This window comes from Patiria miniata, unplaced genomic scaffold, assembly GCF_015706575.1.
Source record: "Patiria miniata isolate m_02_andy unplaced genomic scaffold, ASM1570657v1 HiC_scaffold_5, whole genome shotgun sequence".
In the NCBI taxonomy this organism is placed as follows: Eukaryota; Metazoa; Echinodermata; class Asteroidea; order Valvatida; family Asterinidae; genus Patiria; species Patiria miniata.
Genome location: NW_024037072.1, coordinates 26,462,709 through 26,488,617, shown reverse-complemented (window position 1 = coordinate 26,488,617; position 25,909 = coordinate 26,462,709). Strand labels below are relative to the sequence as shown.

Below are 25,909 nucleotides of genomic sequence, written 5' to 3'. Positions count from 1 at the left end.
AAAATGAAATCTGTCCTGTGGCGTATTTTTCCAGCAAAGCACAGGTACACGTACATGTCATACAAAACGTACAAACACATTTAACTATTTGAATGAAGTACATGTACAATGTATATATTCTAATGGGTTTTTTTTGCCCTTCGCACAATGTTGCCAATTCCATCTTGAATTTACATGTACATGTGCAATGCAGGTGGACATTTCATATTACAGTTATGTTCAGATAAGTGATGTGTACTGTCCTTGTAATCAGCGCCAATGAGTGTCGAGACGGAAATTAAGTTGGACTTTTGATGTCTGCACCAAAATGGCATCATTAAGCAACTTAATGTGACACATGTACATGTACATACATTTACACAAGCAATGCATCATGGGACCATAAGTGGAGATTTTATGCCATGATTATGCGGTGCCTTAAAGGGAATATATATACATCATTTGCTTTTGCTGTAATTTTCAGAAATGGATGGAATTGGGGGGTTGGAAATATATAGCAAATATAGTTACACTGACTTTTTTGAGGTTTTGGTTTCGAAAATGCTATAAAAACCAAGAAAAACGATCATTTTCCTGTAGTCTGGTTCCATGACTCCATATAAGAAGAAACAGAGCAGTTTACATACATTGGGGAATTGTAAGGTCAGGGAACCAGTCTAGCTGGCTTGTACTCGTTCATAGGTGTGTAATCGATTGCAAACAAGTGCGATGGTCAATTGGGGCCAGTATTTGAAAAAAAAAAGCCAGTTGTTTCCAATGCTGATTGGCCGATCAGCGTTGGAAATTGATACAAAAATACCACTTTTCTTGAAAATGACAGTATACCAGGTGCCATGATTTTACAGGATGCTTTACACTGTCATTCACTAACAGTCCAGCAAGGTATTTCAAAATGATTTGGTAGTTTTATTTTTTGATGTTTGCAAATGTTGTATTTTCCCTTTAAGCACCAAAAAGAAGTTTATCCGGGACTCTTTATACATGTATGACTAGACATTTGTTGCTATTGAGCACATGTTCGTGGCTGCTTAAAGCCATGTTCTCTGAAATTAATCTGCTACATTATCTGCCAAACAAACTACTTGTACACGTATGTAATATGTAATGTTCTACAGGCTGTGTGTTGTGTGAAGCATGCTTTCAATGTCCGTGCCATTCATTTTCATTACAAGTATATGCCACACATCCCTGTTACTTACTTAACTAAACGCAGTGACAATCATGTAAGTGATCTTCACAGGAAACAGGTGTTTGATTACAATTTTTTTTTAAAAGGATGACATGACAATCAGTGGTACAATTTTTCATCATCAATGCTCCTAGTTGGGGGGGGGGGGGGGGGGGGGGGGGGGGGGGGGGGGAGAGGGAGGTGCAACGTCCACAGGTGTCTACCTAATCCCATCCCTTAAGCTGAGATTTGTCCTCCTAGTCACTCTTCAAGTTAGTGAATGACCAATTTGTTCTTAATGCAATACTAACAGTTTTTACAAACTTTTGTCTAGACCAGGCCTTTTTTTAAAACATATTTTTACTTATTGCCCGAAGATATAAAATAAAACATGAACAAATAAATAACATACTGTATCAGAGTTAAATCTGGCAAGACATGTGTTTCTTCAGAAGGGTTCAGTGAACCTTTCAACATTTGGTTTTAACAGAGTACATGCATGCTGACCATTTCAATTTCCTTAGAAAATAGAATTTAGTTTATGTGTGTATAAAATCTGCAAACAAGGCTTTGCCTCAGACCCTTTTCAGGGTTCCCACAGAAATCTGAAAACCAAATTCCATGACTTTTCAGGACTAAAATATGACAATATCCATGAAATTTAACACCATTTTGAGGAGAAAAGATGTTTGGTATTATGATACTGATTTTATCTGCATATCATCTGATTTCATTACCCAAAGGTACATGGACAACTTTTGTGTCTTTATGAAAAATAACTAGGACACACATGTAGGCATTACATGTAGAATGTATGATATAAAGTTGGATTGTTAATTATATGCATAAGTACAGTGTGCATTGAGCAACATTGACATTCTTGTGAACCATTAGAATATAATCAGGCACGCAACTGGGAATTTAGGGAAAAAACGAGGAAACTCCAAACCACACAAGACTTTGCACAGTGTTTTTCAATTTGTAATGGCATTCATGAGGAGTAAAAAACAAGGAAATCAGCAGATCCGAGGACAAGTTGCATGCCTGTATGATTTACAAAACATATAAGTGGATGCAAATTTCCGAAAAAAATATTGCTTGTGTAAAAAAAAAAGCCAAGACCACCTGGATGTTTTTATTAAAAATTCTATTTTTTTCTCTCATTCAAGGTGGTGAAATCAATACAGACTTGGGTGCAATCGCAATGCGTTACCATGGACACTAAATTACTTGCACATGTGTTATTGTATGTAAGAAACAACGTAAGAGTGCTTTGTAGAATATGCACTGACCATTAGGCCGAGTAAAAAAACAGTAAGTACCGGAAGTTTCTCGTCCGGCTTTTCTGAAAAAAATGAAGGAGGCAGGCTCCCCCCCCACAAAAAAGGCATAAGACCAACATCCCCCCCCCCCCAAAAAAGGTAAAGAATGAATAAACTTGAAACAAACACTCACGTACCAATCTAAAATAACCATTATTAAATGGAAAATTTGGATTAAGTTGTAAATTATAGACAATTTTTTTTGAATTTTGGGATGTAAAAACCCTCAATTTGGCACATGATGCGCACTGTTCTAGCACTAATGACATCACATCAAAGAAAACTAATACATGCCATCAAAATATTTAGATTGGATATCTTCCTCATACCGGTAGCTGAATCACTAATTGCAATTAAAAACGTAGGCCAGTATTTGTAGAATTCCAAATCCGCAGAGCGCAACCATGACAACCGAGTGTGTGACTTGCCAAAACAGGTCAGCAGCCAAATTATGTAAATTATGGATGTAAACGTACACGTACATGTATGTTTGTAGACCTGCACAAAAACCTGCAACATTGTGTCCAATTTTACCTGATTCCCGTATACAGTTAGCATATGAATTGACTAAGCCAAGATGCCTGCTAACGCAGTATGGGCCAAGCCATCGGTCAACGAACCAAAACTTTCATTAGCACTTAAGAAAAAAGGAGATTCTTGTAAACTGTAATCTTTTGATCCTCTTAGAAAAAGCAAAGATTCAAAACAGATGCCTTCCCTAGACTTCCTACCTGCAGGACAAACTTCTGGTCGATGTGCTTCTTGGCTACGTTGGGTTGGAAGTCGGCCGATTCCAGGAACCGCAGGAAAAATTCATAAACAAGCTGCGAACGGAAGGAAAGCGGCCAATAAAAGGTTAAGTGCACGGCAAAAAACAGGATGTCAGGGGAGGTCGGGGGAAACGGGAGAAACTCTCGAGTGCTTTTTCTTGAGAAAGCATATTGGTCAAGAAAGGGTTTGAACAGGACTTGAGAAAGACTAAAATAGATGCAACAGTGCAATGTACATGTAGGTTAAACAGTGTTGGGAACGTAACAGTACAAGGCTTTTTACTGAGAACGTATGTAAATGTCAAGACAGTTTGGACTTAAGGGCTTGTTCAATACTCATGTAGAACGTCATGTACGGTATGATGATGTTTTCAATTGCACGTAGGGTTGTAGGCATCCATATAAGGCTCAAAGAGCACTAACCCCCCCCCCCCCCCCCCCATCTTTTAGAAACATTCCCTTTTAATAAAAACAAAATTAAAAAATTAAAAACCTACTTAAAACCAATGCTACATGTACAGTGTATTTTTTGCCACAACCTTCCAAAAACAGTTCTAAAAGCCACCAAAATGCCAAACACAAAGGTCAGGCTTTGTTTACAGTACATCAGTGAGGAGAAAACAACGGGGGGGGGGGGGGGGGGGGGGGGATAACATGCATAATGAATAATATGCATCAAGTGTATGACATTACATTTAGTACATGTAGGTTCAACATTACCCTTTAAAAATACCGGTACAGTGACAAACATAATATTCGCACGTTTGTTTACCTGAATTTATTTGGGTTTTTTTGTTTACCCTCATTTATTTTTTTCGCTCAATTCCCTGTTGTAAACAAATTGTGGGCCGTGTTGACAAACCTTATTTTACTAAATTAAAGATTACTTGATTTGTTTTTAATGAAAAAAAAAGAGTCAAAACTTGATGACTTTGGGTGAGATGTAGTTTATGGCTTCTGACTAGCACCCCTTGAACAAACACATTGACAAAATGGGGGAACCGCCAACATACGGCTGGATAGCTCAGTTGGTAGAGCACAGGCACTGTATTCCTGGGGATGCAGGTTCAAACCCTACTCCGGTCAATTTCTTTTAAATGCACCTCGTCAGTTTCTCTTGCGGTTCATTTCATTAATGATAAATCTGCAATCAACACTTTGCATCTCTCCCATGTGTATTGATACAAGAAATACTCATCACGTGGCGATTGCTGGAAAGGATTCTGGCCTTGGTTCACAGATATAATAAGACGCTTCAGGCCAACACCGTGACAATAATAATGATAAACTTAAAACAACAAACACGTTTGTCGGGCAATGTTTTGTCAGAGAACATTCAAATACAAATGTACAGCATGTATGTTTTCTCTCTACATCAACTGAACAGCTTTCGCTTTTAGCCTGCTTTAAAAATTAATTTCTAACATCTCTTTAAATCTTCCTTCTTTTTCTTTTTTTTGGTGGGATGTAATATCAGCATGCATGTCAGGGTATGTCTCAGATGTGTGTTCCTCATCCCCTGTCCCTCCCGTCCCTCCCCGCCCCCCCCCCCCAAACAAAATTAAAAACAAATGAAACTGTTACAAATTTAAATCTAAAAATTAATGTGGCCTGACGTTGCGAACTTAGCAAGTTCTTCTTCAGAGGCTAAAACAGTCTGTTTTAGCCTCTGAAGAAGAACTTGCTAAGTTCGCAACGTCAGGCCACATTAATTTTTTAGATTTATATATTTCAGGTCCATCCAGTCAGTAAGCAGTTTGCAGCAGTCTTACTTTTTTCATGTTACAAATTTAATGAATAGATAAAAGAAAACTTTACATTTTGTACAATGTACATTCTTCTGGCATATCTGTTGGAAGCCCTTGCAGTCCCCCCCCCCCCAAGCTTCCCCTACTTTTTCCCACAAGACAGGTGCATAGGATGTACCGGTAGATGCTCCTAATCACAAAGCAGGGTTAAGTCCCAACAGATCGTTTAAAAACCTGCTCTTCCTGCCGTTGGCACAACACTTTATCCCAAGGCATAATGTTTCCTGATAACACTAGAGCCATGTGACAATACCACAATATTGCCAGAAAAGTCCCATACGGGAAAAAAATTCAACATGCTAGCGCACAAGTTCCTTCTACATGTCGGAACTTGACTCATGCATTCTGGAGCAATTATGCGTTTTCTTTTTATTCCTCCAGTTTTTTTTCCCTTCACTCAAATTCCAATGATACACCTGTAAACATGCACAGGGTGTAATCATATCATGGGAGCAGCTATTAAGTTTCAAGGGAATAATACAGCGTTATCCTCAGTCCAAGATAACAAATCGCTCTTTGACGTGCACGCAGGAAACCCTGATTGAATGTGAAAGCAACTCTGCGACAAAAGGGACATTTCCGGTTACTTGTGCATCTAGCATTTGTATTGACAATATGTGGGATGAATGAAGATTGGATACATGTCGTCTTCCGACAATCTGACACACAATACATGTACTGGTACATGTAAAAAAAGGTAAATTGATTACCTGATTAAAGAAAATAGACCACAAATTGATGAGCTCACTTCGCTCATTTAGGACCGAGTGCTCATGGGCTCCGGAGCTACCGTAACTAAGCTTAATTTAACTGGTCATAATATGAATGAATTTGAATGGACTTCACTCATTTGCTGTCTTGAACATGTTGAAAGGGTTTCCATTATTTTAAGGTTTCCTGAAAGCTTTATGCAGTTTATATTTAGTTTATCAAGTACATGTAGTTCAATTTGGGCGTACAAAACACAACAACACGCAACTCATGAGGTGAGCTTGCTGGTACTTGTACGCTATAATCGTCAGATGTCGAGTACTCGCAATTGAGGGACATTCTGAAGTGATCACCAATCTTCCAATTCGGGTGATTCACAATGCAGAGCACCAATAATTTGCCACGGAGAGTTCATTTTTCCCAGTGCATTGTGGGAGATGGTCGACAAATTCGCAACGTGGGATATTTGAAATTGTTCGTTTTTTCCGGTCAGTAGTTTCGTAAGCGTATGATTCGAGTATATGTCTGCCCTTTTCTTTTATTTGTATCAATATGGTGATTTTTTGTAAGGCAGCAGAACCCTATGCCCCAATCTATAACAAATTAGCTCAAGTTGTCTACTGACACTCATTCAAATGGGCCAGATTTTTTCTACCATAAACTTGAAAAGTTGACTCTCCATGGCAAACTCTTGGTGGCGCACTGCACTGTGAATTGCCCAAATTGAAGAGTTTGAAACACGAATTGTCAGAGAAGGAGCTACAGTATTTCCTTCAGACTATTTTTTACACTGCATGAGTATAAGAATTGAAATTCTAAACTCTGAAGGGGTTTTACGACCAAAGAAACATGGATTAACTGTAACTCCCTTGCCTATTCGGCTAAGATGAGAAACTTCCAGAATCCTCCATAATCTACACTGTGCAAGAAGTGGATGGTGCACTGTCTGTACAGGTGTGTACTTCAAACTTCAAAGGGATATCAAGTTCCACGGAGAGTAAAAGCGATCTTGCTATTCCTTCCTACATTGTAAATCCTAGAAAAATCATCCATAACCCTTCCGTTTGACCTAGAAGATCTAAGAGATATCAGGTTACAAAGATAACTTGTCATTGGCACTCATCCAGACACGCTATAACTTGTATCATATAAAGGCTGGTTCATCCTAGCCGCAAAAGTGAAAGCTAACGTAAATTTATGATGTGATGGCAAGTATTCGCGCCGTGAATATACAGAGTGAGTCAAAAAAAGCGGAACCCAAACCCCCAAAATTATATTTCATACTTAAAAAAATATGTAGCACCAAAATAATGACTGGAAAGCCAATTTCATAAGCTACGCTTAGCTGAAAAAATACTAAAATTTGTCAATCCTTTCAAAGAATATCACCATTTAAACACAATGACCCTAAAACCCGTCTCGTCCAAAAAAAAATGCGATTTCAACAATCGTCGTCACAATTGTCTTCAAACATCACCAGCGATGAAATCTTAGTTTAAACGTTAACAATATGCAACAAAGTCCTTTTGAAGGCCCGTCTTTTCAAAAAGTAAATTTTATAAATCATATTATTTGCCTAACCAGGGTTGTTAATCAAAATATTGTGTACTACAGTTGGTGACAGTTGTTGAAACAAGTATTCTGTTGCATTTCCTTTGTTGTTCAAAAACAGTCAAATCACACAATAAATTGCTTTTTTTGGACGAGACAGGTTTTAGGGTCATTGTGTTTAAATGGTGATAATCTTTGAACGGATTGAGCAATTTCAATACTTTTTTCATCTAAAAGTAGCTTTTGAAATTGGCTTTCCAGCCATTATTACTTTTAGTGCTACATATTTTTTTAAATATATTATTACTTTTAGTGCTACATGTACATATTTTTTTAAATATAAAATATATTTTTGGGGGTTTGGGTTCCGCTTTTTTTGACTCACCCCTGTATAATAATTCGACACATTTTTATTCAGGTGAAATCCACTGCAAATGTTTCATAACGTCAAATTTGCTTCATAATCGCACATTGTATGAACTAGCCCTGTGATTTGATTTGGAAATTTGATCGGAACATCTGAATTAACTAAAGAGGATTTTGCTGACCTGTAGGTGTGGCCAAGCCGCCTCTAATGTCGGCTCGTCTTCCTCTGGATCAAACTCGGCACCGCTGGGATTTGAAGGTGGGGGCAACGTGCGGAACATATTTATTGAAAACTGTGGGGAGGAAAAAAGGAAAGAGAAAAAAAAAAGGGAAAAAATTGTTTCTGGTGTAAATGACAATTACAATTGTTGATAATGTAAAGTGCACTATCATTTCCCAACGGACAATTTCTTGATTAAAAACAAATTCAGATTTGGAAATACATGTCAGTCAACATACTTGAAGAATTGTTTGTTCAAGTGGGGGAAATATTTACCAGACCAGTACAGGAGTCGGATTATTTTTTTAATAAGCAAAAAAAAAAAAAAAAAAGGCACGACTGGACACAAATAAATGTTAAGAAATCAAAATTAAATTCTTATAAAAATCGTGTTTTACTGCAAGCCTAGTTTCATATAGGTGCATTCAACTGACACACAGAAAAACGGGTACACATAGTGTGTGTTCGTGTCACAATCTCAAGTAACGTGACAGACTTCATATGTCAATGTACATGTTCACATCCGTATTAGAGGGATCCCGTTTCAATCACAAGCAATTTGGGACAGGAAATTGATGTGTACAGTTGTAACAGGGACACTTGTCCCCGTGCTCGTGCAATTGAAACCGTCACGGCTGTTCCGTAACTGCACTTTCAGCTGATCCTAAAATAAACCACGTACTTTCTCTCTGTGTCTCTCTGCGGTTATCTGATTTCACTCAGATACACGGCATTAGATAACATGGAAATTATTTTGTAAGTTTGTCATCTTCTTATCACTTGACATTTACAAGAAGGCAAACATGCATCTACATATTCTGAGACAAGCTGCTTCACCTAAAGAGGATGGAAAGGTTAATATTCAAAGAAGTAGCAACAAAAAAATAAGTAAATAAATCGTTATTATTATTATTATTTTTAAGGTAGTTAACATAAAATATGTACAGTTTTGTTGATAGGAAGCTCACCTCAGCACCTGATTTAACCAAATAGGTTCAAACATGCTCGAGAAGGACAGGATTTACAAGAACATGTACAAACCTTCACATACAGCTACATGTACATATACGTACAGTACATAAAAATATCAATTACCGGTACTCTGGTGTCCCAGAGAGAAGCTACCGGTAACCCAGAGTTACATGAAGTTTGCCCTCGGATGAATGTCAAACTTTAAAAATATAGGTCACTGTCCAAATCTTCTATATTACCTGTTTAAATTACTTCTTGACCCTATACCTCCTCAATCCTCCTCAATCCTCCTCAATCCTCCAAAATCCTCCATGCGCAGTTTTGGAGAATTTTGGAGCATTGAGGCTGAATGGCAAAAAAAGTGTCAGTTGGTTTTGGAAGATGCATTGTGTCTAGTTCGTAGGCTGTACCCTGCATTGTTTATGCTCAGTCATGCATAATTGAGCCCTGCATTATGCTCGATATCATCGGCACTGCTTATGAATGTCATCGGCACTGCCTCGACCCATTACAGTTATTGTTTGGAGGATTTTGAAGGATTGAGGCAATGGTCACCCCTCCACTGAAAAAAACTGAATCCAATTTATATATGGTATCAATTGGAGCATTTTGCAGGATTGAGGAAAGTTCCTAGCTTAAAGGGCCTAGGGGTTAGGTTTCACAGCTGGAGATTTGCCCTAACAGATTGCTAATCAAGGTTGATATTTGGGGTTTTTTATCTGATTTTTTTTCAAGGATTCTGTTTATTTTGTGTGTATTTGATATGGGGTTGGCTGGGTTGTCTCTTCTCCTAGGCACTACTCTCAACTAGAATTGGAACAATCTGCAGACATCTTGTATGTACTTGTTTTCTAAATGCCGTCCCCCAAACCAAGATTGCCAGAATATACCCCATACCATTTTAACAGCTTCAGGGTAGATGGGTTCTGTTATAACGCCTCTCTGATGGGTGACAAAGTCTACCAGTTCGTTCAGAGCTGCCCGCTTGACCTCTTTCCACTTGAGGTCACTCAGTGGATCCGAGATGAAGTCAAAGACCACGCTGCATTGCTGCAACTTCTGCATGAACAGGTCTTCCCTCTCTGCTGGAGTGGCATCTGCAACCAAACAAAATCAAAGACACCTTATTCACTGGATTCAAACTCGAAACTGGTCCACTTGTCAAACTACATGTACCAATACTTGTTCAAACAAACTCTGCTTGTCAAAAACTCCACATTAATTTTCAAAAGAGTGAATTTTACATGTATGGTATGTGAGGCTCAGTGGGGAGTTAAAGTTGGAAAAGTTTTTTTTACCCTAACCTTCCAAAGCCCTCTAAAATCCTCTTAGCAAAATGGAGGATTTTGCAGGATTGAGGCTGTACGGCAAAAATGTGTGGCTGATTTTGGAGGATGCACTGTGTCCAGGTCTTTGTGCTGTTAATATTCAGCTGTGCATAAATTTTGACCTAGATTATACTTGAAACACTCCGCACTGCTCTAGGGTATACATGTACATGTATCACTGGCTCAGCCTCAACATATTGACAGCGATTGTCGGAGGATTTTGCAGGATTGAGCCAGAGGTCACCCCTCCAAAAACCACATGCAAGGAAGATATAGAGGATTTTGCAGGATTGAGGCTGTATGCAATTTTTACATGGAGGCAATGGGAGGATTTTTCTAGACTGAGGTTGCATCCTAGCAAAAATGCCTGGGGAGTTAGGGTTAATAAACCACGGGAGATTCAAGTAAAAAAAACATGGGTTTTGAGAAAAAGAGAATGTTTCTGTCAGTATTCTTTGACAGTCATGAAAAGACGACAAAGATTGAATGAGGTATTTAGAGTGAAACCATTATTTGATTTTATAGCTGGGTTCAAAAACTTGTTTCATTTACAGCAAGTTTTTACACTGACTACTATTATTTCTCACAATATACATGTATGAATCACATCAGATTTTTTAGTCAAATTGGGTGTCCAAATTTGCCTTTGAAAAAAAAAAAAAGCATTTACATGTTGTTTTGCTTGTTTTTTGGATTGGGTTTTCTTTGTTGGGTTGTTGTTGTTGTTTGTTTGTTAGCTTGTTGTTGTTGTTGTGGTCTTTTTTTGAGGGGGGGGGGTATACATTTACATTAAAAAACGAATAGTTCAAAGGAACCTGCACGGCATTTGATTCATTATTTGAGCCTTCAAAAATATCTCAAATGTAGATGGACAAATTGCAGACACCGGTAATCAAAAATGTCAACAGACTTGTTAAAAGATAAGTTACATGGTCAAACCATCTACCTAGAAAGAACACCTTGGGGAAAGACAGGGCATTGAAGGCTGTTGGGGTAACAAGATTAGCAATCACATCTCTCAAGGGAAGGAAAACGATTATCAACTCTTGCCCTGATCATCTTGCCCTGTCGACCTGCAGACTCACAAGATTGTGCTCTCAATCTTCACAGATTAATATTGACATGGGGTATGCCATTTTCAACACCCAAAAGGCACATGGAATCTGTGCCATGAACCCAGAGGGTGTTAAAACTGTCACGTCTCACATCAGAGTAGTCGCAATTGATTTGTTAAATGTCTTGTGTCTTAGAATAGATTTGGGTCATTCTATGAATTTGGGGTCCACTTTTTTTCCCGTCCCTGTTACATCGGACATCTATGATTGTATTATTCTGATGCACTCCTTAATGCAGTCATCCTCCAAGAGTGATTATGAATAGCAAACTACCTACCCAACAAATAAACAATCATTTGAAGTCATTCTTAATGATGCTTGAATGGCAAATTACAAAGTACCAAGGTAACAGGGACGGGAAAAATGTCACACTTTGGACCTCAAATTTATAGAATGACCCATTTCCCCTTGATGAAAGTAGTGAGCATCAAAATAAAAAAAATCAGGATCTGTAATCAAAGCGATTGTGTACTGAGGTGAACTGATGACCGCTGTGCTCATTGAATTTTGTTGCCAACTATCATTCTTGGAAACTTACATGTGACCACTTTGGTCCAATGAAATGCCAGTACCCAAGGTACCGTATTAACATCACCGTATTAACATCACCGGTACATGTACCGGTATACACACATGTACAGTGAATTTGGCCAACATCTATTCCAAGAATTACAATGTAAATACTGTGTATTCAATTTTGCCAAGATAAAAATGATTACCTACGTGCAGGCATGCAACAATACTAAGATAGGAATATCAGTGTGGCCTTCGCTATCAGCTGATGTAGAATTAAATTTAATCTATTTCGGGCCTTACCAAATGCATACACATGCAGCTACTGCATTTTAATTTTGTTTTGAGCATTGCTCTACATGTACGGTAAGCTTCCTCAAACCATGCTCAAACCACCCAATATATCAACCTGCCTTGCGTTGAACAAACAAAACAGACCAACAAACCAAACATCCCCACATTTATAATAATGAATGCCTTTTGCATTTTCATTTGAAATACAGTACTTGTATTGTGCACACTCAATACTGGATGTTCCATTTATTTTTGGGGGAGAAAAAAAAACAGCATTGAAAATATTACCACAACTATTGTTATTGCAAGCCAAACTTGTGCAATGTAATTTTCCAAAAAGTCAAGGACATCTCGGACATGTATACATGTACATGTACAATGTACATGTACGTACATGTAAATGGAACCCGGGATACGTATGCAAATTTAATGGCAAAACAAATCATGCGGGGAATTCATCGGTTAGCAACCTCAGCACAGGTTCTTTACCTCTGAAAATGTTTAAAAATGTCAAGAACAGTGCCAAACACTGGAACCTGACACTGCCATATCGAGCAATATCACATAAGAAAACACATATCACTTTACCAACATACGGGAATATATTACAGGAAAACAAACATGTTCATGGTTTATTAGGCATACCACTCGCATACGCATCACAGTGACGCATCAGTGTCAACTAAAAGCAAGCAACTTGTACCGTAAGAAAAGTCTTCTTTTCTCACAAACGTTTTTTTTTTCTTGCAGTAAACCTTCCGTGTAATCACATTTACTTGCAAGGGTGCACATGAGTTGTTCAGATAAACATGATGTGCAACCAAATACACAATGTACCGGCAATTCTTGAGTGCAGACTAACAAATGAAAAAAAAAAACCAATAAACAGCACCTTAGAATTTTTTTTAATATCCATGTTGTTCAAGTGTGAACATACCCACTTGAACAGATTGTTCCGAACAAATTTCCCTGTACACATACATGTAGTACCGGTACATATGTACATAACCTCCCCCAAAGCTTAAAAATATTACTGTAAGTACATACAGGTACCCTACTCTAGCACAATCTGCACAAAATACTACATACTGGTACTTCATCCCAAATTAATTTTGTGGGGGTAGGGTTAAAGGGTGTATGTACATTGTATCATTTGCTTTTGCTGTAATTTTCAGAAATGGATGGATTTTGGGGGGTTGGTAATAGTTTATATAGCAAATATTGTTACACTGACTTTTTTGACGTTTTGGGTTCATAGACGCTGACTCCATTTAAGATGAAAAGGAGCAATTTATAGATATTGGGGAATTGTAAGGTCAGGGAACCAGTCTAGCTGGCTTGTACCCGTTCATAGGTGTGTAATCGATTGCAAACATTGGGGCCAGTAGTTGAAAAAAAAAAGCAAGTTTTTTTTCCAACGCTGGTCGGCTGACCAGCGTTGGAAATTGATACAAAAATACCACTTTTCCTGAAAATGACAGTATACCAGGTGCCATGATTTTACAGGATGCTTTACACTGTCATTCACTAACAGTCCAGCAAGGTATTTCAAAATGATTTGGTAGTGTTATTTTTTATGTTTGCAAATATTGTATTTTCCCTTTAACATGTAAAGAAACAAGTGCGAGTGCACAATAAGCTCTGGCCGCCTTGTATTAAAGTCCAGCATGAAGCGATTGTGCATACACGCTAGGGCCACCTTTCCAGGCGAAAATCACGTGCTGAAAATTGACCAAAAGTAGCCCCCTAAGTTTCCCATAAAAATAGCATATACCACGTGACTATAACATTACTGCATATTATCTTGCCTCCATTTACAAAATCTTCACACAAGTTTACACATTTTTACAAACAATTTTTGTTAAGTATTTCATTTCTTTCTTTTTTTCTTTTTTCTTTAAATTAAAATTTGCTACTTCGGCCTACATTTTATGGGAAACTTTGGGGCTCGTTTTTGGTCAATTTCCGGGGACAGACATCATATACCCGTATGCAAAATTGACGTGCATCGATCGAGACAAAGCTCGTTTTCCGAAACCTTTCGTCAAGAGTGCATTTACTGATGAAGGCATGGCATTGCGTCAATTTTTGGTCAAATGTTTTTGGTAAATTTTTGGGGACAGACACAGACAGACAGACAGACCGACCGACCACCCGCCAAGTGACATGTAGAAGCTCCTGCCAGAGCTGGAAAATAGAGGACAAAACAAAAAATACTAAAACATTTCGTAGACATTTTTTTGAACTTTAAAGAGTTACATACATGGAAACATTACTCTCTATGTATACACGTGTGAATTGTGGATGCATAAATAAACTAACACACATTGTACACCGTGCGCACAACACTATAGTTTTTTGTATCTAGATGCATCCTCTTCCTTCCAAGAGTTCAGAACATAGTTTGAGCAAACGGGACAATGACAAATCTTCTGAGGAAACTAGAAAAACCATTGTACCCATTCAACAACTTTGCATTGATTAAAATGGCCCCCTTTCCCCTAATCAACCCTGTTGGACACGTCCCCTAACGATTTCTACCCCGACTGTCCTGGCCCCTGTTTGTGATGTAAATGAAGTCTCCTCTATGATCCCAGTGAGGAAAAAGCTTTTGGTCAACAAGTCTTGATCCTAAGTACCCTCTTGTCTCATTATTGATGGGTGTCTTCATCAACAATGGAGATACTGTATCAAAGGAGAACATGTTTTAGCATTCATGGGTTGTCACCATGCAGTGCCCTGGTATGCCTACAGTGGCTTCTTTTTGTGTGAACTGGCACCTAGCCTAGTGACGCAATGAATAACCCTGTAGACCCAAAGGAACTTTTGCACTGTGCACACACTGCGGTTACATTGCCCATTGTTCCCCTCAGTTCGTGCTAGGTCATTGCAGCTATTTTTAAGATGTTCGGTGGGTTAGGGGTCCCGTGGTAAACCTGCCAAACAAAACACAGACCCTGTCACAACATTCCCATGTGCAGAACAAACACTGAACTTGTGTAGAATTTGTGTTTTGCCTTTAAGGATGCAAGGATCAAAACTTTGGGCCGTCTAACACTAACACTAACAGTTTTGAAATAAGTAATGTACATTTTTTCTTGTGTAGAAAGTTTGATAAAGTACTGCTACTGCTTTTGACACATGTACATGTACGTTTGTACACTTATGTATTACTACTAAATAAATACATGTACATGAACAGTGGTTGTACATTATAAAGTGTACACGTTCCTACAGCCTATGTATACATGCACATGTACATGTACATGTGTGCAAGTATACATGTGCACACATGTACTTGTACATGCCCACATTGTAAGATGCAGTGTAATTTGGTAACAGTAAACCTGTACATCACGCATACATACCTGTACCGGTATGTGTTCATGCATGGGACAAACGTATACCGTTCGCACACATTATGGGGCAAAGTACCGGTACGCCCAACTAATTTGATTCTGAATGTGCACAAAGCCATAGCGTCTTTGCGTGATACCGGTGCATGTGCGTCAGGCGTCGTCTGCAATGTGTTCAAATGTCTCACCCAGTGGTCTCTCCCAACTGTATCCCTTTCTTACCAGTATGGGGGTTCTTGTGCACGGAGCCCATACATGTACTCTGATCCTTCCCCTTCGAAAAGTTTCATTTGTATGACACCAAGAAACATGTTGCTTAATTGGCATGCATGTCCTGGTACATCCAGTATGCAAACAAATGGATGGATGGATTTTTAATTAATAGAGTATTTTTAAAGGGTACCGGGGTATTTTTGGATCTTTCTATGGCACACAAGAAACTTTTTTCATAGGTGGGCGCGGACATCCAGGAATATTTTACATTGGCTTATCTACCGGCAGCTCTCAGATGTACATGTACATGTACCGGCATGTGTTCTTGAAATTCAATGGTTAAACTTAGGCCAAGTTCGCGCAAGGACTATAGTTGACCAATGGTTAACTAACGTTTGCCCGAACTCTGTCTAGTCGACGGTGGTTGACTACGCTAGTCGACTATTTGGAACCAGCCTACTGGGGTTGGTTGCTTCGCTGGTAACCAATAGCCGCGCGCATTCATAACGCTAGCAGAGAGCCAGGATCCAGAAGTTTTGCGATGACATTTTGACCAGCGTTTGACTAGAGACGTTCACACGTTGCTACCAGTGCGCAGGCGTAAGGTACGTCACAAATCAACCACTAGTTGACTAATGGTCCTTGCCCGAACTTGGCCTTTGAGTCTGGAGTGCTGAATGGTAGCACAAAGTAACCAGTGAAAACTGGTGTGCAAATGTATAGATGTTTTCATCATGACGTCACTTCACCCCCCCCCCCCCTTCCCGGATCTTAGTGGGGCTCCATAAATTTCATGAACGTCAGCCCCAACTTGGGTTGGGGGATGGGGGAATGACCCTTTCCTGATGCCACTGACCACTGTCTACACTGTCCCTTTAAAGATGCTCATTATCATTCAATCAAGCACACTTTATCTTAAAAATTTGGCCATCGAATTGGAACTGACAGGAAATTAAAAGCACTTGTTAAATGTACCGTACACGTGTACATTGTGCGTACATTGTCTGACAATGTGACAAGGGTCGGTGTTTACATAGGGAACATACGGGTGCACTGACACTGCCTGGCATTTTCATCATTCGAACATAGGGAATTCAACTTTGAGGAAAAGATCAAGAACAAATGCTTTGATACACAGCAAATTTACAAAACAGGAAGGCTTACATACTGACATAATACCCGCAAAAGAGATCATGCACCTTGACTAAATCATGATGGCATTAATAACATGTACCGGTACATGTGTGTAAGTAATAACAGCAGGTAAAGATGTGAATATGCCTAGATGTACATGTACAACAACGTATACATGTACCGGTACATTGACATGTACATGTACATGTACCGGTATTTGTGTCTCACTGGGTACACATGAACCATGTGCAGTAAATTTACACAAGTGTACATGTACCATGAACATGTACGTAAAAATGTACCGCAGGTACCTGTATTATACACTGATCTCTATTATACTGACTGGATAGCGCTTCGGGCCATGGGGTTGAAGTCACTGGACGCCATTTTGACACTCCCTTTGGCCACGTACCGGTACAATTATACATGTATAATCACGAAATAATTAACATGAGTAAACACTGTGGGCAAAATGAATTAAAAAAAAAACGTGTTTGATGATCCAAGATTGCTTCCTAAACTACTGTAATTCTGTGCTTTTTATATACGGATCTGTGCGTTGTGGGGCTTTGAGGGAGCTTCAAGATGGCCGCCGCGTGTGTGCGAGGGCGTCATGGTCTTGTGTACACGCATAGGTCACAGCGCTATCCAGTCAATATAATAGAGATCAGTGGTATTATATGGGCCACCGCTTGCGCAACTCCTAATCAGAATCACATAAGATTAACATGTAATTGGACTTAGAAATCAAAAGTGGACTCAGAAATCTTTTTTTGGGGGGGGGGGGGGGAAGGGGAAATGGGGGAATTGATTCCCTGTACAGTAGATCTTATTTTCCTATATTCTAACATGTACCGGTACATGTACATGTAATACACTCTAGACATATTTGCAACACATTTGTGTGGTTGCTCATTATGTTTAATGACTTTGCTTTTACTGGTGTGGCGATATAGTAGTAAAATTATATAAACTTGTATACATTTCCAAATACCGTAGCTTCTGTTTTTATGGTTTTTGGCTGGGTAAATCTGATTGATTCTGAGAGGAATTATCACCCTTAATCGGATTGCATCAGAATCGATTCACAGAATCGCTGAACATGTACAACGTTAAAGAGGAAATCTTTTTCCTGTCAGTATTGCCTTTAGTTCATGTTATATGTGTACACGCACTTTACACACATCCCCAAGGTACATGTACACATTCATCTAAATGGACACCATATATGAAATTGACTGCACGCAATCCTCAGTAGGAAGGTAATTTACTCTAGCGATGCGGCGGCTATTCTGGGAAATTTCTGTGAGTTTTATCTCACTTACACTTTGACATTTACAGTTTGTGCAAAAAAAAACACGCTTCTGGCTCTTCTGCCTACATGTAACTTATGCAGTGTACGTAGTTAATGTGTAAAAGAAGAAGGATTTGTAACTTAAAACTCAATCTTGTTTCTCTCCAGAGGTGAATCAAGAGGTACAATGTAGTTCATTGAAAATGAAATGTCAGGTCAGTTCTATAGTGCAATACTGTATGAACTGTTACTTGTAACAAAGGATTCTGAATAAACGTCCCATGCTAATTAAGTTAACCACTGTACCAAAGGCATTTATGATATAAGAACAGCAGGTACCGGTACATGTACATGTAACGCATGCATGCCTTTTATAGTTTTAACACTTAACGGCTGGATTATTTTTGGCCGAAAATCTTTTGAAAAAGACAAAATATATCGGCCAAATTTTACAATCACGTCGAACACCACAAATACTGAATCTAGGAAGTCATTTGTAAATATATGCAAAATATTTGTACAATACTTCTCACTTTAAATTCATTTTTTTGCAACACTCCGAGGCCCCATCACGGAGCGATATTTTTTTACACCAGGCCGTGTACAGCGAACAAGTTCAAGTTCACAACACGGTGTGTACAAAACCAACGGGAACCACTGACGTGTAACTGTGTACATAAACGTCCATCGCCAAAGACTTGGGGAAAGCTTGACGATTTGACCTGTCTCCTGCCCATACGAATATACTTTAACACGTCATCCGGCATTAACTGGTTAACAGGAATTGTTCCCCCCCTCCCCCCACAAGGATGTGACATTTTCACACCCTTATAAATCATTTTTCCGGCCTCGCTTGCTGCGAGCGGGTCGTTGACAGATATTTCCGGCCTCGCTACCTCCGTGTTTATCTGTCATCCGTTCCGAATACCGCAAAACTTTTGCATGTATACACGGCCTCCAGCACGCACTGCTTAAACAGTCACAGACAGTCAAAATTTCCATCCACTTCCCCGATACTTTTCACACAGGCTAGTCACCAGCAGTCAGATCATATGTCAATTGTCAAGCAAGCAGTATGACTAGTCAAATTCAGTCAACAGACCATGAACAGACAAAGCAGGCAAGTTGTGTGCGCAGATGGCTTATCAATCATCCACAGTCAAAGCAAAGCTGTATCAAAAATCAAGTTACATACATGTAAACAGTCACAGCCAGCCAATCTTGCTTTATGTGGGCTGGGAATTCTCAACAGTCACTTGATTGATTTTGACTGAAGGGACAACTTGGCACAGACTGTTTGTTTGCATAGGAGGGTTGTAAGACAAGATAAGTTTGCAGTAGCACCGTGTGAATATATCTCTTTTGTGAGTATGTGTGGTTCTGAAAAGAACCGGACACAGCCAGTAGTGTGTGTCATAGGAGGATTGTACAGACTAGTGTCCATGAACAACTGTTCAATGTACAATGAACGTGTGCAAACTACATTTACCATGTTTACTGAGATTTTCTAATGACCAATTACCAGCTACATGTGGAATGAATGAAGACTCTTTGGCATTTCACATCATAACAACAGGACGGGGAATTAATGAGATGAAATAATCAGAGCTCACGTTAAAGGGAATATACAACATTTGCAAACATCGAAAAATAAAATTACCAAGTTTTTACGAAATACCTTAATAGGATGTTGGTAAATGACAGTCTAAAGCATCCTGTAAAATTATGGCACCTGGTATACTGTCATTTTCAAGAAAAGTGGTATTTTTGTATCAATTTCCAACGCTGATCGGCCGATCAGCGTTGGAAACAACTGGCTTTTTTTCAAATACTGGCCCCAATTGACCATTGCACTTGTTTGCAATCGATTACAAATCTATGAACGGGTACGAGCCAGCTAGACTGGTTCCCTGACCTTACAATTCCCCAATGTATGTAAACTGCTCCGTTTCTTCTTATATGGAGTCAGGGAACCAGACTACAGGAAAATGATCGTTTTTCTTGGTTTTTATAGCATTTTCGAACCCAAAACCTCCAAAAAGTCAGTGTAACTATATTTGCTTTATATTTTCAACCCCCCAATTCCATCCATTTCTGAAAATTACAGCAAAAGCAAATGATGTATATTCCCTTTAAAAGGAAATGACCCATGGGAAGAGATAACATTTCTTTCCCACACTACCATCCACGTATATTATCTCATGCAAATTGGCTGACTGCGCTTTCATGCAAGCGGGTAAAAAAACCCACAAAAAACAACATAACAGCCAAATGCAGCGTATGGTAAATGGACTGGTTTCCTGCCTCCATTCCAAATTGACATTGCCAAGTCAACATCATTAGGACCCAGGCAACAGGTCATTTTGGGATAGTGACTTGGTAATGGGGAGTTCTGCTAATGGGCAAGATTGAACAGAACATGAAAAATCCACTGTATTAGGATAAACTTGTGTAAACTGCACTGAAGTCTTGAATGATGATTGATATGCAAGATTTTAAGGCAACTACATGCATGATAAACATAACTTGTGCATATTACCAAGGAATAATCTGCCCATCAAGAGTGAAAAATATAAATATGAAGAGTACATGTGAAAGTATACATGTACAATGTACATGTATCAAGACTTGCTTTCAAACAGAACACATTGCTGAACATGTTGAAGATTGTAAATGACATGTACAGGTTGAATGTGAACACGTACAAGTGCATGTACATGTATATATCCACATGTAAAAAGAAAACATACTACTGTGTATGTGTACATGCACATAAAGACACATTGTACACCATGTAAAATGATCATGGAATATTTACTGTACATGCTTATCATGTAAACGTGTATTTGTATACATTGTACATATGGTACAGTACATACATTACACAGAGGGTGAAATTACTTGTACAATCAGATCAAGACATTTACCAACAATGCATTGTGATGGACTTGTGATGGGCTTGTGATGGATTTGTGATGGGCTTGTGATGGATTTGTGATGGACTTGTGATGGATTTGTGATGGGCTTGTGATGGATTTGTGATGGACTTGTGATGGACTTGTGATTGACTTGAGATGGACTTGTGATTGATTTGTGATGGACTTGTGATTGACTTGTGATGGGCTTGTGATGGACTTGTGATTGACTTGTGATGGGACTTGTGATTGATTTGAGATGGGCTTGTGATTGACTTGTGATGGACTTGTGATTGACTTGTGATGGGCTTGTGATTGATTTGTGATGGAACTTGTGATTGACTTGTGATGGACTTGTGATGGACTTGTGATTGACTTGTGATGGACTTGAGACAGACTTGTGATGGAACTGATTAAAAACTGCATCCACGCGCCACCGGCTGCTGAATTTATATGAGTGTAGGAGTTCAATGCTGTTCACTTGTGCAATCTGCCGTGACCTACCTTTGAGGAGGGGTAGTCTCTGTAATTCTCTATTCTTGCTGATGTTGAACCGTGAGGAACCTTGTCTCTTCTCTTTCTTGACCAGCGGTCCTGTACCTTTCGACCTTGTCAGCTGTGTTGGAGGTGGTACGTTTGTTGTGCGATGTCTTGTCTATTGTAGAAACAAATACATGTAAAGAACGGCACAGTTCACTGAGGGTCATATTGAAAAAGAAACTCCTTTGTTATAGCTAGGCATGCTTCTTTACCCATGCACAGTTATTTCACATGTAAATTACAATGTATACATGTACAGTATTGTACATATGTATGTAGTATTTTAAGCAGTATTATTACTAATTGTACATACATGTATTATAGTACAAAGCAAATGTCAAGTCTACCAAGTGCTATAAAATTAATGCATTACGGTACATCTACATGTCATAATGTATATTTTGCTTTACAAGTACAGATGACATGTGCGTGTACTTGTTCAAGATGTTTAATGTGTGTGCTGTAATATCACACTACCGGTAACAAGTGAAATACGTCATCAGAGGACCTGATTACATCAGGAGAGGGAAGGTCAGCAAACACTGGCCAACATGGCCCGAGTCCAGCCGTATAATTGTTCCTGAACTTCCTGTGCATCTGTACCATGCAGGCCAGGCTGGAATTGCCAATATGCATACCCATAGACCTACATGTACATGTTCTTGTGTCAGCTGGTGTAAACACTGCATGGGCCATGAGTGCACGGGTACATCAAGTGCATTTATTGTGTACTGTACAAGAGTTCAACAGGTTGTCCATAAATTCTGAACACCGGCATATATACAATTTACAAATTTGAGTGTCCAACAATCAAAACTGAACTTTCGCAATGCAAAATATTTCAGGCAAGGTGTTTAATTTCAAAAGAGGAAGTAGAAATGGCTTTCCTCCATATTCTGTTTACTATGTAGATCTACCAGTATACATCACGTCACATCAGATACCGTATACTTGCTCCCAACCAATACCAGTACATAACGTTAAACAAAATTACCCCGTTTCCTTTTTTAAAAAATTATTATATTCCAGATTTTTATACACAACTTCTCCCAGACTTGTGTAAAAAAAAAAAAATTGCAGACAATCAATGGATGTCTTCATTCACATCACAATCTTCTGGACATTTTTACTTGCAAGTAAATGGGAAAATATCTTAGCAACTGCCAGGAGCGGCTAGCAAAAGCTAAGAGCTAATGACATGAGGGTTTACACAAGGCCCCTAGCTGTGTCTCCACATGGTCTCCAAACATGTTGCATTCAGCGCTACAAGATTGCACTCAAACCGCGCATACCTTCCTCCCCATGCTATCGGCCATCTTATCAACGACTTGGGGGACAAACGCTTGATGTGACAGACAAATTTTGTCCCCTGCGCACACATGGACGCCACTGTGGACTGGTGTAAGGGACCAACATCCCAATGTCTGCGGAGTATTAAATCTGTTTTGTCATTTCTACACTGATTTTTCCCTTGTAAAAATTGGCACTGACGACTAAAGATACATAAACACACTTGAGTAGTGTGTAGAATTGTTTTTCATAATGACATTGTTATTGGAGTAGTAGTTGATGGATATTTACTTGAGACATACACGGTACTTGTATGACATACTTGTATGACTAATGAATTTCTTTTACTTTCGGACTTACAAATACAGCAAAATGCCGCTTTAAGAAACTAACATTTGGCCATAAAGAGCATCCCCTTTCTCATTTAACATTCCTTTTGGCACACGAAATATTAAATTCTACATGTACTATGTATAATGCACAATCGCTATATAACAAACGACCACTATAATACATGTAAACCTTTTATTTTTTACAGAGCACATCGTGTTTGTTATAATGGAGTTCTACTGTACTTTTGTATTTATAACTCAAAAAAAAAAAACGCAACCTCTTTTTTAGTGTATAATTTTGCTGTACAATGTACGTACGTACACGCACATGTAGGTCCTTCCACACAGATTGTGTATGTCCTGCGTTGATTCTATTGACCTTATGCAAAGCAGCCATCTTAGAGGGCATCTTTCGTTATTTTAATTCAGTAACAATGAATGCATAAAAGGTCAGATTATGCATATCCCAGCAAATTAAAAAAAGGCATTACCCTTTAAGATGGTTGCTACGCATAAGGTCTATTGTGACCTGGTGCAAATGTACCGCAGGCATTTTTTGCTAGGAACTTCCTGAATCCGATAATAATCCACTACATGTAATGCATATTGCACAGGAACCCCAATGCACATTATCTGAATTCTGTGTCCCAAGCAATGTGGGATTATGGTAAATTACACATTGTACGTATCTGAGTAAGCACAAGATTTTCAATATTCACATGAGAACAGACATGTCTGCTCAGTTTTGTTCCCAGTTATTGCATGTGTTTTCGGGTCAGCAGAACTTTATTGTACATGTATGTGTTCATTGCGGTCCATCAGTTTTCACTTTTGCTACGTAACTCACTGTACACAATATGACCCTTGATTATAAGACCACATGTACATTGTCCATGTATACTGAACTGTGCAGTCAATTGATGTTGACTTAGTTGCCGGAAATAGGAAAGTGTATGAGCATATGATGTCCATACACATGTGTGAGATTGCTTATTGGTAATGGTATGTGAAGGTGATTAGCTGTTCATTTTCTATCTACATAGTGATATACTGTGATTGGACCAACTCCTGATGCGTCTGTGATTGTTTTGCCAAGTGGTACTGGTAGCCTACTGCCATGATGACAAAAGGTCTTTCCAAATTTCCCAGCTCAATGATTATATTTTCATTAAACCCCGTCTGATTGTATTGCATCTTTGATAATTATCCTACATTGTATTACATGTATGTTAACTTGGCCCCCAAATAATGTTTTTCTTCCTTGTTTTTTTTTTTTAAACGAGTGGACATAATTCAATTTCACACTAGGGAAAGGTGCACAGCAGACTCTTGAGAAAATCGGATGCAGAAAAGTAGAGTCACCCCTGGTTTGGACTGGCATTCTAGAGTCGCGCCGAACTAAATAGATTGAGGAGCGACTCGAGTTGACCCTTAGATTTTTGGTCTCAGACAGGCGAAATTAACACACTGGAGAATTCTATACTAAACAAACAAACAAACACACGAGCAACAAGCCGGCATTGCGCAACACTTTTTGTGGTTTGCTTATGTTTTCGAACACTACCAGCATATCGGACATTGTTTTTCTTGAGCAATTTCTGACCCATAAAATTCAGCGGACAAATCCTAATCCTAATTTGGCCGAAAGGAAGAAAAGAAGGACAGTATAGAACATTGTCATCTATGCTGATGCGAGGAGGAAAAGAGTACTGAACCTCGATTCTTGGCCGCTCTCCTGCTGCTTTCACACCATGTTGCAAATAGCGCGCTAAAACAACCACAAATATTTAATTTGTATGGTGGATTTTGAAATGTTGTACGGTCAATACTTATTCAAATACATTTGCATTGAGTTCGCTCATGACTAGAGCGACGTCTGAATCAAGTCATTCTGCACAACTCTGACAGTCGATCTTTCGCCATCTGGCACGTCTAGTTGCTCCTAATTGTTTCAGACATCAGACTTTTCATGTACTTAATTCAAATCTTGACTTTATTTTGGTTCGGCGCGACTCTGGAACGCCTGTCTGAACCAAGGGTCACAGTAAGAATGAAAAAATTCAAGCATCTAGCATTGTGAGTTTCTAAACCATAACACATTTTATAATAATATTATACATTTTATCTTCAAGCAGACTTGAATCCTTGATCCTGATTGGTCTATCAGTGTGATGTATGCCTAATACCACAAACCCTTATCGCATTCCGCATTTCGCACTATTCCAAGATGCGCACGCTTTTTCTACCGAATTCTGATAACCGCTGAGTTCGTGTACTGCAAGCTCGTTCCATCTTTACCGTGCGTCAAGTTTGCTCGAAGATAAATTCTTTACCACTTGTGGAACACGGAAAATGTTAGTGCGTCTGTGTTTCATTTACCACTCGCACAGATGCACTACATTATTCCATGTTCCACTCATGCTTGTGGGATAATACTAATAATGTACAGCAACTGGAAGCCCAGATGTTACCTCGTCTGGACCATCTATGCCATCTTTACTGGAAGTCTTGTTGTTGCCTCCTGCTGGTTTAGTAGCAGCCTGCAAAAACAGAAACATTACAAATTAAAAAAAATACAGAACACAAAACAGTAACAATGTTCTGTATACACTACAGAAAGAGACAGGATAGAGATCCAAGAGTGATCTAATAATTAATTAAGGACTCAGGAGTGAAGTTAATTTCCTCACAAATGAC

At 38.9% G+C, this 25,909-nt stretch overlaps 1 protein-coding gene across 1 annotated transcript in view; it reads right to left on the bottom strand.

The window, feature by feature from the left end:
- The window catches only part of LOC119740377 (serine/threonine-protein phosphatase 2A 56 kDa regulatory subunit gamma isoform-like), a 51,967-nt gene that overhangs the window by 22,918 nt on the left and 3,140 nt on the right, over positions 1-25,909 (bottom strand). Inside the window, exons 2-6 of the mRNA XM_038215652.1 lie at positions 25,684-25,752; positions 21,555-21,705; positions 9,786-9,985; positions 7,879-7,989; positions 3,222-3,314 (exon numbers count right to left, since the gene is read on the bottom strand). Coding sequence (XP_038071580.1) covers positions 3,222-3,314; positions 7,879-7,989; positions 9,786-9,985; positions 21,555-21,705; positions 25,684-25,752 — 624 coding nt within the window. The remainder of the gene's footprint in view (positions 1-3,221; positions 3,315-7,878; positions 7,990-9,785; positions 9,986-21,554; positions 21,706-25,683; positions 25,753-25,909) is intronic.